This window comes from Microtus oregoni, unplaced genomic scaffold (assembly GCF_018167655.1).
Source record: "Microtus oregoni isolate MIOR12 unplaced genomic scaffold, Mior012 000018F_ref0000195, whole genome shotgun sequence".
Lineage (NCBI taxonomy): Eukaryota > Metazoa > Chordata > Mammalia > Rodentia > Cricetidae > Microtus > Microtus oregoni.
Genome location: NW_024543077.1, coordinates 15,658,052 through 15,674,837, shown reverse-complemented (window position 1 = coordinate 15,674,837; position 16,786 = coordinate 15,658,052). Strand labels below are relative to the sequence as shown.

General features: G+C 38.6%; 1 protein-coding gene across 8 annotated transcripts in view; it reads left to right on the top strand.

The window, feature by feature from the left end:
• LOC121458907 (cyclin-dependent kinase 14) overlaps positions 1-16,786 on the top strand; it is a 530,655-nt gene that overhangs the window by 272,734 nt on the left and 241,135 nt on the right. For all 8 annotated transcript variants that reach the window (XR_005975885.1, XM_041668286.1, XM_041668287.1 and 5 more), the window contains one exon: positions 1,966-2,089. Coding sequence is in view for 7 of the 8 variants with exons in the window: in XM_041668286.1 (XP_041524220.1) it covers positions 1,966-2,089 (124 nt within the window). In the remaining variant the exon portion in view is untranslated. The remainder of the gene's footprint in view (positions 1-1,965; positions 2,090-16,786) is intronic.

Sequence of the window (16,786 nt, the reverse complement as noted above, 5' to 3'; positions counted from 1 at the left end):
TTATCCAGAGCAGAGGGGCTGCAAGGGGACAGAAAGCAAGTCAGGGAAGGCAGCAGGGAATGGGTACAGAGTTGAAAAGCAGCATGCCTCTGACGATGGTCTGGCAAGATTCCTTAGAGTCAGGAATAAGAAATCGTAGTGACGGAGCACCTGGCTGAAACTCGAGTTCAGTTCCTTGGGTTCCCAGGGCGTGTTCTTGGATGTTCAAACACTATGCCATCAGGCTGAGGAAGCAGCTTCTATATCAGCATGCCTACACACGGTGATCCTTGTCTCTAGTTGCTGTACAGGTTAGGGAAGAGTGTCAGCTTTGTAATCAAGCAATCTTGGTTCGTGCCCTGGGTCTTACACTTATCACTGTGATGGGGATAATGGTAGTGCATATTTTCTGCTGTTCCTGTCAGGTTGAAAGCATTGACATGGTTAAACAGCCAAATCCACGGTCCTATAGCTTCTAAACAATAGCCAGCATCTTGGGCAATGCCAAATTTTTCTTAACAAGAGATTTATTTCTTAATTTTAGTATACGCTTCTATATCCATGTGTCTCTTGATGCATTTTAATTCACCTACTCATCTTCCTTCTGAATGGAAGAACTAGGAATGTCATAGAAATCATGTGCCTTGGTTAAGTGGACAAAGAGGATTAGAAGTTAGGGTGATGTTAGTGTCCAACCTTTTCCATCTTCTATGTAGGAAAAATTAAGAGGAGGCAAATTCTGGAAAGATGTTTGTTTCCTGGGGTCTTTAGCCAGAATTTTCATCTATTCTGTCTCAGAATAGACACTCACATCTGTCTACTTGTACTCTGGAAATAGTGAGCCAAGGCCTTCTCTTTCCCATGCATATTTACCATCTAGAAAGATGTTTGAGGTGAGCTAATTGTACTGTCATTGCTACATGTTGTGTCAGAAGACAAGTGTGCTTGGATTTCGTAGCCCTGGTTAGTGGGAGCATTCCAGAAATGCCAGCTCCCAGCCCTCCAGGAGCTGCTAATCATTTCCACTTGACTATTTCAGAGTGGTTCCAGCTTCGTTCTTTTAACTCACGTTGGATTTCCTTGGCACAGCCTTTTGTTACTAGTTGGATTTATGAGCAGGATATAGTTGGTGCATAAATTTAAAATCCGTTTGTTTTGTTTTTGTTTTGGGAGATTGATTGCTTAAATACTAGGTCAATGAGAAGTGACTTTGGCAAGCAAATTATTTGAAATTAACTTCCCTGCAAGCGGGGCTTTGGGATAACGTGTGAATTATTCTTCAGTTACTAGAATAGAAGCATTCGCTTGATGTAAACGCCAAAGCGAAGTCCTCTAGTCATTTTGTAAATATTTGTCACACCCAAACTATTGCTCTGCTAGGCAAGGTCAGCCCTGCAATTAGTGAAGGTGCGTATGTGTCTTCAGGCAATAACCAGTCTCCACAGCCATTTGTACAAAGGCAGCCTGATCACCATTTGCTGGTAGTTGGACACGACTGTCTTGTTTTCATTGTCTCAGGTCATCTTATCTTTTCATTCCTTAAAGCACGTTAGTGGTGGACCCTTGCTCATGCCATTTTTATAGAATCAAATAAGAATAAATAGTAATATAAAGTTCTTATCTTTTATAATATTATAAATTTCTTTGCTCTCTTATACATCATTTTAGTCTAGAGAGATTGATACTGTAAGACTGTAATCACCTTATCTTCCATATTCTCTGTCATAGTTCATAGATGATAGAACTCTGTGGCTGAGGAAGTACCTTGATTGACACCATGATGTTTTAGAAATTCTCTGATTTACTTCCTAATGAATTGATAATGAAATGATGATTGATATACTAATATTGCACATTTTGCTTAATAAGTAGTAGGAAGTCCAGAGGTGGTTGCCCATTCTCACTGATGTATTTGTCAGACTGTATTATGAAGTGGCATTTATCTGAATTTGGCTTCTAACTCTCATCTCCCCTCTGTCTTTCCAGTTGTTTTTATTTCAGTTGCTGCGAGGACTGTCGTACATCCACCAGCGGTATATCCTGCACAGAGACCTGAAACCACAAAACCTTCTCATCAGTGACACGGGGGAGCTGAAGCTGGCAGACTTCGGTAGGAAGGCAGCTAATTGCCAGTTTATTTGTCTCACTGTGCGAATGCCAGGCAGATGGTGGCACTGTCTTTGTTTAGGCACCGTTCTCTGTCATCACTGATCCTGGTAATCCTTTTTCTGGAACAAAGAAATGATTTCCATCTTTTGAAAAATGATAAAGTAAAATATAATGGTTGGTGGATTTTTATAAAGTAGAAGACTGTTTACTGTTCTTCCTTATATAATCACAAGATCTTCACACATGACAGCAAACAAAATCTCAGGAAAATTCTGAACATAAAATATCCTCGAGGAGATCTCGTTTCTTTTCCTAGTTTTTACTATGAAAATAATCTGAAGTCAGATAACGGGGTGGCTTACCACACAACTTCAAAAAATCTAAGCATTTTATTAAGTGTGAGGAGATGGGAAGTGAAATCCCTGTACCAGTTTTGTCATCCTGGGAGGACAGCACTCCAAAGTATATGTTCCTCTAAGGACACAATAATGTAGGGTCTAGTGTAATTGTACCAGGAGTGACTGTTATTTTGGGCAGTCCTCATAGCACTGTGGATGAGAACACTTATCACAATTCTCGGTTCTGGAGCAGGCCTATTAGAAGATGTTCTTAGAAATCTGAAGCCTGGCCTTTCACATCTTTGCAAAGCCAAAGGAAGCCAATCTGGTGCCTCTCCGTTCTGCCGCTGTGCTGTGGCTCACTGGGGTCCCCGCAGTGGGAATGACACTTGATGGCAGTGTGCTGTGTTGACGCTACACTGCCTCAATCATTTCTGAATACATATTCAGATTAGAAATTTGTTCCATTAAGAATGGAATGAAAATATTACCCTTGGGATATAAAGATGCCTGAGGTTGAGACAACCTTTGGAGGAAAATAATTATTTTCCCTATTCCAACCCTGAATAAATAGAAGAGGGAAGAGAGTGGCTGTGTATTTCAAGGTCAGGTAGTTGAACACTCCCAGACACATCTACACTACTGGGTTTTATGTGTGCCTTTCTTCCAGAGAGAAAAGGAAGCAAAGTTAGCACCATTAGTGATGTGTGTTATGAAACACCTTTCTTCATCAGTTACTTTAATATAAACAGTGAAGCTTTGTATGGTTTCATGCATGTGTTGTTTATTGCCAGATTTGGCGTCAGGATTATATGAGGTAGCTACATATAAATTCTGTTCCAATACAGAAACCAGTAATGGCGGGGGGAGCAAGTGGTAGGAGCTAGCTTTGTGGCAGTCATGTTGTAGTTTGTTGCTGTCAACTTTAAAAGAATTTCCATTTTAACAGTGATTTTTTAAAAAAAATCATAGTTTGCCAGGATAAGACATCTGTTGAAGTATATTGTTGCATTGAACATTTAACTGAATTGAGCCTGCTCCTTACATTTTGTGTTGAATATCTCAATAAATGTGCATTATACACATTTGTCTGCAAAACTAAAGATACAGTAGAATTGTCTAAATGTGATTTATAATTAGTTTTACATTTTAAGATGTTATTATTTTAGCAAGGTATGTTCATCTTCAAAGACTCCCTTAAGTCTTCTGGTTGTCCAATATCAGTCAGTCAGTCAATCATTCAGTCTTGAAAATATTCATATGACTAAGGTTATATAGGTTATATTTTGGAATAATGTTTCCAAACAAAACATTAGCATTTTATATCAGATTCAGTAACAAATTGAGATGGAAGTCTTAAAACCTGCAGTGATTTTTTTTAAATGTGGAAAATTTAGGAAAGTAAATAACTCAGAAATTATTTTTTAACATTTTTATATAGTTTCTTTTTGTCTTTATTGTACTCTGTTTCACTTACCCATTACATATCCTCAAAATAGATGCGTACTCTTGTCTAAGTATTTATCTAATATATCTTAAATGTGTACTTATGGTAAGAAGTATGGCAAAGATCATTTGTATCAGCTGGGATTTTTCTGTTATTGGCTAAAGTGTCATTTCTGTTCATACACACTCCTGTGTGTGTGTATTTCACTCTTTGTGGTAAAAGAATGATGTACTAGCAGTGCAGTGATGAGAGTTTTAATGGAATCAGTTCTTTGGTCCACTCTGATCTGCAGAGCATGGCCCATGAACTTTCAGTGACATTTCAGTTGGCGTGGGGCCTGTGCATGGAGGATTAGGAGCAAGACTTGTTCACCAATTGACAATTTCCCCCCAATTAATTGTGCGTTATTTTGTACATTAATTTAAGACACGTGATTAACTGTGATTTACTGTGTTGGGGTACAAGTGTGTGTGAGCTGAAGGAAATGCATGGGAAAGTACAATGAAGCTAAATAGTTAAATCAGGACAGCTCCAGGCAGCAGAACAATTAGACACAGGTCTTCATCCAGAGCCGGACTCTTGAAGAGCTTTGTAAATTCTTTCTTTGTCTTACCTTTATCTTTCTTGTGAACAAAGGCCATAAACATCCGGATAAAAGAGGCAAATATGTTCTGAATGACTGTATCCCCTATGCTGTAAATGCTGCTTCCTTATTAGAAAAAATATGCTGGAGGATAAGAGCACTAACATTTATCAGGCTTATCCTGTGTTCTGTATGTGCGTAAGTCGCTTCTTGTTTCCTCGCTAAATAGGCTTATGGCAGGCAGTCCACCTTTTGAGAGAAGTGTGACATTTGGAGTGAGGTAGACCTTAGGAGCCTTGGCCATACAGGTGTCTGGTCACAAAGCTGGGACAGTAGGGACCTTATCCATAAATTTTAATCTCAGGTGGCCCTGTGTCTTTATACTTATAGACACACACATTTTCCTTAGAGTAAATTGCTACTTAATTTTTAATAAATTCTTTAACTCTTTAGTAAAGCCGTGATCATTATGTGAATGCTACATATGGATGTTTGTAGATCTATTCTATATTACAATAAATATGATATAATTGCTATGTCTATTGATCACACTAATAAAATATATCTCAGAATTTACATAACATTCTTTTTTCATTTGACTAATTTAGCAGTAATGTGTACATTGGACTTTAATACTAGGGTGATTTTTGTCCTTGGGTAAGGTATACCAGATGTTGCTGTACTTGTAGATCCTTTACCTCGGAACAGAATATAATTTAACTGTTTTCCGGAAGCTGAGTCTTGCTTACCACTCACCTGAACATCATTTTCTCCGTGCATTTAGAATGAATGAATTGAGCTGGCTTAGCACCTCAACATTCCTGTTGCAGGGGTTTCTCTGTTGTTGTGTGGTAAAATCGCCTGCGCCATTGGGCTCACTTCTATTTGTCTTCACTTTATCTCTAGGGAAAATTGTTCAAACCTGTCATGCAGCACCAAGGTAATGAGGACATAGGCTGTCCTCGCACCACAACCTTTTACTGGCCTTTATTGTCTCCTGGGATGCTTATCTTTCTGCTTCCCATGTGGGTGTCCTTTTTATTATTATTATTATTATTATTATTATTATTATTATTATTATTATTATCTATAGAAGGACAGTTCATGTGGCCCTGCTCAGAATAGGGCCATTCTCCCTGTTCTCATCAGCTTAGCCACTTCACTCACATTTCCAGTGCATTGAAGGTATTCTAGTCACTTGCTTTTTTATTTTTATTTTTTTCTCATCTTGCTCACTGTTATTTGCACTATGTGCATAGCCCTACAGTAGATAATAAACACAAACTTAGCAATAAATATTGCTTGAATTGATAAAATACATAACAAAATGAATAATCATCTAAAGATAAAGACTCACTTGAATCTACTAATTTCTGTTTCTTCTTTGGAAAACTAACTAATTCTAAATAACTAGTCTCTTTATTAGAGTTGTTCTAGCTCTTGATAGTACCGGTGTGACTGCTGGGTTGGGATAGTGTGGAGTCTTAGGTTTCCTATGAGTCTCTCACACAGCTCTTGGTATTCACAAGGGGTGTAACTTCAGGTTGCAGAAGAAAAACATCACTGAGAAGATGTCACTGTAGACCCTTGCTAATCACTGAGGTGAGCTGTTATCAATTGCAGAGTATATCAGACATTGAATTAAGAGATCATTGCTGAATATAACTCACTTTTGGTCTTTCAAGAAGTCATTTATTTGTTCTGAGCTTATGCTTGGTGTGTGAAATGAAAGACAATGATCTTTTTAGTGTTGATGATTTGTGTTGAACATTTTTGACCATGTTAACCTATTTTTCTAGTGACAAGGGGCTTACTAGTAATTGAAAATCTGTCCACTAAGTCTAAATCAGTATCCCGCCATTCCTCCCAGGAATCTAAGTTTTGATTCTTCTTTTTTTGAGATTAATATAATCTCATCATTTCTTCTTTCCCTTCCTTCCCCTAACTCATCTCATATGTCCCCTCCATACCCTCACTCTCATTCAAATGCATGGCCTCATTTTTTAATTGTTGTTACCTACATATGTTTGCATATGTGTTTATCCCTAAATATGTAAATACAACATGCAGAGTCCATATCATGTTATTTATATGTCTTCAGTTTTTTGAGATTCAAACAGATGAGTCCAGCCATACTTTTTGATGTATTGAGTACCTTAAAAGAAAGAGATTGAAGCACAGACAGCAAATGCATGAATTCATCAAGACTTAGAAGTTTATTTACTGTTTAGCAGTGTAAGACTCAATGTATTTTCATCTAAATTAGATTATAGTAAAGTAGACTTTAGATTTCCAATTTTATGTGGCTCTTGGAAGATAGGTTGGAGTCATCCAGGTTTCTTCTGTTTTTAAAGGTCACAGACTCACTCTGTTGAAAGACCATTAGGCTAAGTGTGTGCCTGGAGGTGGAAAGAGAGCTCCAAGAAATCTCTAATAAGCATTTGAAGTCATAGTGTGTTTTACTGACTAGTCAGTGGAGGAAGAGAGTTAAACAGCTGTGTGGTTTCAGTCAAGGAAAATCACTCTTTTCTTCCTACATTGGCCTAGAATATCACCTTCCTGAGGTCGATAGTTCTCACCAAGATTTTTTACGGAACTTTTGTAAACCGACTTTATATTAATTTAAGGGACATACTAGAAATGTGTCTTTGTAGAGGACATATTACGTGGATGGTTGTTTGTCTTGTTCTTCTTGGAGTTCACATAGGAAATAGTAGAACACAAAGAAATAAAATTTTAGGTGAAAAGTAGCGTCCCTCCAATCAGTTTGCTAGATTTGAAGTCTTTATTCCAAAAGGTATAGATGTCCAACTATTTTGTATTGTTCACAAATGAAATTTATCATTAGATCTATAATAATTACTTAACGTTAAACTTCACCAATTTGTTCATGGTCTACAGGATTCTATTTTACTGTGTGTTACTTCTAGCATGTAGTATGTAATAATCAATGACTTTATTACCCAATGAAGCATCACTTTACTTTTAAAAGACCGTTGGACCATTAAACATATAAGCAATTTTTAATGCACAGTTTAGGCAGCTGCTTTTATGTAGCTCTGCAAACAGGCAATATGTTTAGAATGAGATGCTCCACTCTGGAATGTGGACAGAGCTGTGCCCTTGCTCTTTCTTGCTCAGCATCTTGCATGCACCTATGTGGGGAGCTCATATGGACACATTAGCATCAGTCAGGTTAGAGACACATTTCCACCCTTACCACAGGAGTTTGGCTGGGGAAATCTCTCCTGAAAAACAACTGGCAGATAGTACTGGATGTGGGAACTTTACTTAGACTAACCTTGAAGTGACAGAAAGGAGTACCAGAGGTGAATAGGGTCAAAGAGCCAGCTAACCGGGGGCTTTTATTATGAGATGGACCAGTAGATGAAAGAGCAGAAAAGAGTAGAAAATTCCAGGTCCATGTGATTATGATGGCTTATGAATAGTTAACATTAAACTCTTATAAAAGTCACCAACTCTTGTAACTAGAGTTAGAAGAAAACTCTAAAACAATGTGTTGTTAATGCCATCATCCAGTTGTCAGTAAACTAAATCATTAGAGTCTTTTCCTTTGACCTCATTTTCAAAATAGAGGCCCCAAATCTATGAGGTGAAATAAAGGTATATTAGTTATAAATCTGTAAGAGAAATGGAAAACCATTCATATTTGCCGTTTCAGGATTTTTCATGTAGATATGTTCCCCTGTGGCATTTAAACCCAGGGTCTAGTGCACATCAAGCAAGTATTCTACCGCTGCATTATGCCCCATCCCCTCTCTGCATTTCCATGGAGGTTCAGACATAGACATAGTATCCCAGGGATGGAAATCCACTAGCAGTGTGATAGCTACACCAAGAAGTGATTCCTCATGCTACTGTTTCCCTGTATTATGGTCAGAGTCTTTAGCGAGGCATCAAGTAGACAATTTATTTTAGCCATTTCTGACCTGTTCCCCAAACACATAGGAAGATAAGGGTATTAACAAGGCATCCCTAACATGATAGTTTGTACTGATCTAATGATCTGAGACAAGTTCAACAGTAAGGTCCCTCTTTTCCACTGGGATCTGTTATGTTAGATGTCACTCTGTATGACCCACTAGACCCAACCATGTCTCCTATGGTAACTGTAAGAAGAGAGACAGCGGACATTTCTTACAGACCTAGAGATCTTACTGGAGTTATCAGTTGGGATTGGAGCCCCAGCAACTCATGAGATGAACTGAAACATTGAGAAACTCTTGGGCAATAGAAAGATGAATTTTCTTTAGCAGCATTTCTGTTACCTTCCAGCCATACTGCGCTCTAGTTGAACAGATGCCAGTGATTCCTAGGGGTGCAGTATTCTAGGACCTCTATCGTCTACGGAGCTGAGCTTCTTTTAATTCCCAACATTCTCAGACCCCCACTTTGGACTGTTTCTGCATCCCAGTAAACAGTTTGTCAAAACGTAGATCTCAGCTGGTTTTCTGAGGTTCAGCTCCGCTCTGCCACTGACTGCCCACAGTCACCAGAGATTAAAAACCGAATGTCACGTGACTGCTCACGTGTCAGATGCCAATCACAAAGTTCTAATTCTAACCAGATATGTACTAATAGGGATTCCCACAATTTCCTCCTTAGGTCAAACACTTTACTAAAATGGCTCACACACAAAAGTAAACACACTTAGATTCACTAGTTTACTGTAGAAGGTACAATTTGGAAACAGCCAACTCGGAAATGCCTAGGGAGAGGGAGGGCAGAGGAGAGGGGCAGGTGTAGAGCTCCCAGCATTCACTTCTCCAGGCACACCAGCTCTCTCCACATCAAACTTTTACCAACCACGGAGCTCTTTCCAGCTTGCCATTTATCTTGGGGACCCAGTCATCCATCATCTCCTCAGTGTGCAAGTAAAACAGTCTTAGAGTTCAGAGATTTCAGCGATCTTACGAGGACTCATGTCAAGAACTGGAGACTAAGACCAAATATTACAATTAAACAAGGTCTTCTCTCTAGGAAATTTCCAGAGTATGTAAGGAACCTTAATAGAACGAAAGGCAAACACTTCTATCATAATGCCCCATGCTGGTTAGAGATAATCCTGTCCACCTGTAGGCAGAGATGTAACACAAAAAGCAAGATGCCGGGGTTGAATCCTCTTCTATTGCTTATAAATGGCACATAATTTGGTGCGTTACTGAAATTCTGTGTCTCAGTCAGTGTGTTTTTAAATGTGTATGTTTTACCCAGTTGTTACAAGAATTTAAATGGTCAGTACTTGTAATTCATCTCATAACAGTTTCTGGGTTAAAAAATAAATTTCACCTTTATTATTAACCTATTCGATAATTAAAGTGGTGTTTTGTTTAACGTGATATTTTTCTAATCTTTGCTTTTATGCAAATACATTTAGATTTGCTCCGTTTTGTTTGGCATTTCTGCTGCATCTCTACCCAGAGTGCTATACCATTTCATTTCTGCTCAGTGTGACAAGATGATGTAATGCGTATCCTTTGGTCTTCATCATTGGTCCTTTCTGACTTCTCAGACCTCAGCTGGAAAGAGACGTGACTACAGAAAGCAGAGGCACATCCTTCCTGCTTCTGCTCGCATGACCTTTCTCTAGCATTGCTATCCCTCTTGAATGCTAGTAACCATATTTTAGAGACCCCCCCCCCCAGGACTAGTGAGATTTTCCTAAGTGGTTACATTTTTATATCATTATCTTCCATATTATGTTATATAAAAACATTGACCTTTTAATTGCAATTCCGTGACAAGGGAAGGCCTTTTAAAACTTACTCAGCAATGTTACCTTTTTTTTTTTTTGTCTTTTCTTTCCAACCACAGTTCCTCAATCTGCCTTCCCTAAGGAGAAGGACCAACAGCAAAGGAGCGACATGCAGTGATGTCGTCTTTCTGAGAGATCTGTGGCCCTGTGGCATGCTTTCATTATAGGATCACACTCCATGCTAATTTCTTTACGAGATGGAACACTTTTTAGCTAAGCAAGAGGGTACTTGGCTCTTACACATTTATGTCAGAATGTGGGACCCTGACAGATGTTTTCCTGAGGAGTGATTTATGAGTTGAGTAAATTCTAAAGATCATGAGAAAAATTTGTTGTTAGAAAAATAACATTACATAGTTAGATCTTCAAAGTATAAATAATTCTACCTTTCTGTCTGCTGGTTTTACATCCAATATATAACCATCCATGGATGAAAAAATTAGAAGTTTTTATGATAAATCATAAACATTTAATTTGAGACAATCTTTTGGTGTACATATGATTTTACCATGTTTCAAAGAGGAAATTCAACTAATATACTGAGATCAATGCAGTTTATTTTTAAATGAAGAATTATATCTTGACTGAATGTTTGATACTGTCAAATGTAAAATATCTTCAAAATTTTTTGGAATTGATAAGAATCGAGGCTGGGAACACAAGCTTCACATGCATATACAGTCTGAAATAACAGAGATATGCTGTCATTTTCTATAGTCAAATTTTATTCAGTGATTTTTTTTTAATCAAACTTAAGTCAAACTCAGATGGCCACTTTTCTAATTAAATGCTCTAATACAACACAGTCCAGAGAAATACTGCTTTGATTATTTATATGCTGAGCAATGATGGTAGCAAAATATTAAGATATTGTTTTTTGTAATTAAACTATTACATTTTTCTAAGAACAGAAACCAAGGGTTTTTTTTTTTGTATTGAAAATAGATACTTTTCCTACAGTATATTCTGATTATAGTTCTTCCTCCCTTAGCTCCTCTCAGGTCTCCACACCTCCCCACTGATCCTAAACAGCACTCTCTCTCTCATTAGAAAACCAATAGACATGTAAAATAGTAAATAATAATAATGATATAAAAACAAACCAGAAAGGACAAAACAAACAGAAAAAAGGAGCAAAGAAAAATCACAGAAATACATATTGATACAAAGACACACACAGATCTCATAAAAACATAAAACTAGAAACTATAGGCAAAAACCTGGAGGGGGAATATGCCCAGGCAAAGCATTATGAGACACACACACACACACACACACACACACACACACACACACACACACACCGTTGAGTTAGTTTGTGTTGGCCATCAACTGCTAACCATGGAGTCTGCCCTTAAGAGTGGTTTGAATATCTAGTACACACCATTGGTGGAAAAAAGCAACCAAACAAGCAAACAAAAACTTAGTTTTTTCTTTGTGAGGGATTTTCAATGGGGATGGCTTCTGTGTTAGGGCTGGGGGCTGGGGTCCACTTCCCCTCTCACCTCCCGGACTCCATCTGGTTTAGAGTAGTGCAGGCCCTATGCACACTGCCACCGTCTCTATGAGTTCACATGTGCACAGTCCTGTCGTTTCTACACCTTGTTTCTTTTATGTCTTCCATCCCCACTGGCACATAAAACCTTTTTGCCTCCTCTTCTGCAGTTCCCTGATCGCTGAAGGGAGAGATTTGACAAAGACACCCCTTTTAGGACTGAATGTTTCCAGTCTTTCTTTCTGCACTTTGCCCACTGTGGTCCTCTGTCTTTTGCTCCTGTCTGCAGCAGAAGGCTGAGCAAGATGCTGGTCTGTGAGTCTAGCAGAATGTTTAGAAGTCATTCCTTGCTAGATCCCTTTAGCAGAACTCTAGTGTTTGGTTTGATCCTAGGTTCCCGGTCTATGTAGTCTCAGGTTCTTGGCTGCCCAGGCTCTGTTGGGGCTGCGTTCCATCATGGTGTGGGCCTTAAATCAAATCAGGTGTTGATAGGTTAGTCCCTCCTTCAAGTGCCATGGACAGCAGTGAGTAGAGATGAAGACTGTAGTTAGGCACCAGCTCAGCTTCTCCATCTTCAATGAGTTATATAGGTGCTGTCTTCAGCAATAGTGGGGCCTTCCCATCAATTTGTGGAGAGCTACCACAGCCTTGGCACTAACCTGGGTTGTTTGGGGGGTTATCCAGAAGCCACCATTATCCATTAATTAGATGTAACACATTTCTGCCACTGGAGACTTAACTTGGAGGTGACAGTTATCTCTGTGGTGTATTGTATCCTCATTATTTGGTGATTTAATTCAGATTTCTCTCATATATGTATATATTTTAAGAAGCTTCTATTAGATTAGATTTTATAAAACAAACCTGTGACGGAAATGGAAGTACAAATCAGTAACCCCAGAGCATGGATGCCTGAGGCTCAAAAGTTGCTAAGAATTCTAGACCATGAACAAAGTGAGACCATGTCTACAAATAAATAAACAATTAGAAAGAAGAAATAGTTACAGTTTTCTCTTGTCATCATTCTATAAACAAAGAGCAAACAAATATTGACACAATTAGGTGCTCTAAGTAATCGATAGCCTATTTCAGTTACAGAGAAGAATATATGTAGATTATAAGCAAGTAGTAGAACTTTGTATGTGATATAGAGCTCGCTCAGATTTTGATCTGTGGGGATTCTAGAAAACTGCATGGGGGATGTGAGGGGATGCTAAAGATTTTTCTTCTGTTTGTTTTGAAATGGGGAGACCCTTTAGAAGCACACCCCATTCTGTCACTCACATTCCAGGTTTGTCATTTGCTAGGCATAAATCTTGCTGCTGTCCATGTCTCTTCTACAATAACACAGACATGTAATGGCATATTGATTTTTAATCATCTTTAGTGGATGGCTGTGCAGTAAAACGGTGAAATAAGTTTAAATGAGAACAGCACGAAGAATATTCTGACTTGCTTTTTTAGAACATTTTTAGGGAGCAGTTTGTTTTATAATTTCATTAATTTTGAAAGTTTATTGACCAATCTTTTTAAACCCTGAGAATAAAGGTATATAGCTAAAAACATTCATAATTAAGGCCCATGCCATCTTTAAGAAAAAAAATAGGTAAAATGTCAAAATGAATGATTTGAAATAGTGGATGATGAATTACTCTGCAAATTTAGAAACCAAGTCGTCTGTGTCCTAGATACTTACTTCTCTGCAGTAAAAATGTCAGTGTCCTGCCGCTTTTCATCCCTGGCTTGGATAGCGAGTGGTGTCACTTGATGTGCCCTGTTTATCTGACCTTCTCTATAAGGGGCATGACTGTGGGCGTCTGTGCTGTGCAGTTGAAACAAAGCACAAGCACTTTGCCTGGTACGAGATGAAGAAGCCAGCCTGGACTGAGTATTGTTTCTTCTGAATATTGACTTCAGCATGCGGAAGCATCCTCATTTGTGGAATCCTAAGAGCATCTGATCTGCAGCAGTTGACACTAGATTGTTTTTACGGCAGAACAGGGACTCTCGTTCAGTTCTGTTCTTTGTAATACCACAGACGGCCCTTTGTACTTTTCATGAAGTGCCCCACAGCTCATTACTTTATTCTCCATGAAGACAACAGTACCGTCCTGACTGCTCTGTTTCTCATGGTACAACACTGACATGTGCTTGCCAGTATTAGTTCAATCTGGTCATCAAAATGAACAGTATTGCCGGGCGATGGTGGCACACGCCTTTAGTCCCAGCACTCGGGAGGCAGAGGCAGGCGGATCTCTGTGAGTTCGAGACCAGCCTGGTCTACAAGAGCTAGTTCCAGGACAGGCTCCAAAACCACAGAGAAACCCTGTCTCGAAAAAAACCAAAAAAAAAAAAAAATGAACAGTATTTTAACTGAGCATTTCTGCTGACTTTATAGGATAGAAGATAATTCATCTTGAAATAATGTTAACAGATTGTTTGATTGTTTTCAGATATTTCAAGTACCATGAAAAAATCTTCAGATGGTACCAAGTCGTGTTATGAACAGTGGTCTTGTAAATATAAAATTATAGCTAAGTGAATTTTTACAGTCAACTTACCCCTTAATTTACATGCCAGCGGAATAGCTGCCAATGGGGTCTTTGATCTTCTCCTGGGTTAACCTTTGGACTACCAACTAGAATCAGAGGTTTTAATGTTCATTTATAGTATCAATTTACTTGGAACTTTACCCAAATAGAAGTTTTGTTGCAAACTTGAAATTTTTTGAACCTTGAAGGAAGGGTGAAGCATTACCCTTTACCCATCAGCTTGGTTTGTGAAGAAAGTAACCTACAGAATCTACAAAGGTTACCTATGACTTGAACACAATCATGTCTTAAGGCACAAAGGCATTCATATTTGCCTGATTTGTATTTTCTTTGCCAAAGATGAATTTTTTTGTAGAAATCAGCAAGATACTTTTTAATCATTTTTTCTCGGTGACATTCTTATCAAGCAGAATCCTCATTATACTTTATTTCCACTTTTCTCTCCCTCTCTGTTAAGTTCCTCTGTCTCACTCTAGACCTTAGGCATGACAATACTGCCTAGAAATTATTTCTACGAGGTGATGGTGGTAGGGATGGAGGAATAAAGGGGTATTATTGTTTTGTGTTGTTTGTAGGTAGAAATTGTTTTGTTGAGAAATACAAATACATGATTTATTTTGCTAACAAAAGTATCTTATTTGCTATGAAGTGATAAAAGACAAGAAATGACTAAGTTCATACTTTGTATGAACGTCTTCATCCTTGTATGACGTGGAGAAGGAGTATGGCAATCCCTCCAATTATTTGGGTGACTCTTATCTCCTTTGATAACTTTGGGTGTCTGTTTCTCTTCAACTTACAACTAAAAGCTAGAATGTTATTTCTAAACCTGGTATGCACATTAATAAAAATTAGTGTTAGAAAAGGGTGTGTAGCCTACTTGATAGAGTGGTTGTGCAAAACCCTGCTTTCAGTCCCCAGCACTGCATAAAGCAGGCTAGCAGATACCTGTATTCCCAGATGAAGGCAAGAGATTCAGAAGTTCAAGGTCACCCTGGTCTACATAGCCATTTGAGGCCAACCTATGATATTTGAAACTTTTTCACAGAACAAAACATCTTAAAAGTTTTTAAAAAATTACCTTGGTCAAACTTACTTAAGGAGTAAAAGTTTGCATGTATGTATCCCCCATCCCAGCTCCCTCCTCCTATGGGAATACAAATTTAAATTACCTAATAATTTTAGACTTTTGAACTTTTTGAATTTAAAATAAAATGTATCATAGCATTTCCTAGATTTACTAAGGAAGAACAGATTTTAGACCCTCTTGAATGTTGATTTAGAGAGTGTTGAATGAACTATCTATTGCTTTGTGATAAATTTCTGTAAATGAATGTAACTAAACAGGCTTGCATTATTGTGCCTCGGTTTCTGTAGAATAAGGACCCAGGCATGACTTAGGTGGGGTCTCTGCTTCAAGGGCTTTTACAAGGCTGTAGGCAATCAGGGTCATCAGAATGGGGAAGTAGCTGATCTCAAACTCACGATGCTGATGCCAGAGTGTTGGCTCTGAGTGCTTCTGTGGTGAGTGAGACCCAACTTGAGTCACAGACAAGTCAGGTGATGCCTGCCCAAACCTAGCTATCAAATGCAGAGGCCGAGGCTGAAAGAACAGCTTGAGTGACCTAAGACAGGTCATTCAACAAGCTTGACTTCTAGAAATTAAAGGTATTTCAGTTCCGAGTTATAATATTTTGAAATGTTTCTTAATATCTATTTCTTGTCTTGAGACAACAGCTTAGTAAAGCACTTGCCTCCCAAGTATGAGTAACTGAGTTTGGATCCCCAGAAGCCAGGAAAGATGCTGGGCAAGATGGTGTGCACTTGTATGGAAACAGGCAGCTCTCTGGAGTTCATTGCCTGGTTAGCCTCGTCTACCTGCAGAGGCTCAGGCAAGTGAGAGAACCTATGAGAGACCCTGTCTCAGGCAAAAGAAGGAAGAAATGTGAGGAAAGATACCCAAGGTTGTCCTCTGGCCTCTACCTACAGGAGCACACATGTGGGTGTACACATCTGCACCCACATACACTCCTATACGTGCATGGATACATGCACATGGACACACATACACACATACAACACATACAACTACACATACAAAATTGTATCTAAATAAGCTCATTCCATTGCCTACCAGATGTATATGCATTATACATTGTCTGGTCATTTCCTCAAGCATGCTATTGCCAACTGCGAAGTACTTCTGCATTGCCCAGTGGGGGGAAAAATGCAAGAAAGATGAGAAGTATAGATTTATTGTGACTGCCAGCTTCATTTGGAATGCAGATTTCTGTATTTTCAGTGACATTTTTCTAGTCCATTTCATGTTGCTATAATAGAATACCCAAATTGTACAATTCATGAAGAACAGACATTTGCTTCTTCGTAGTTGTGGGGTTTAGGAAGTCTAAGATCCAGCTCAAGATTGCCAGCATGTACGGAGGGCCGTGGTGTGAACCAGAAAGGAGGGTGGTGTGCACACGTGTGTGTTTGCACACGTGTTTGTA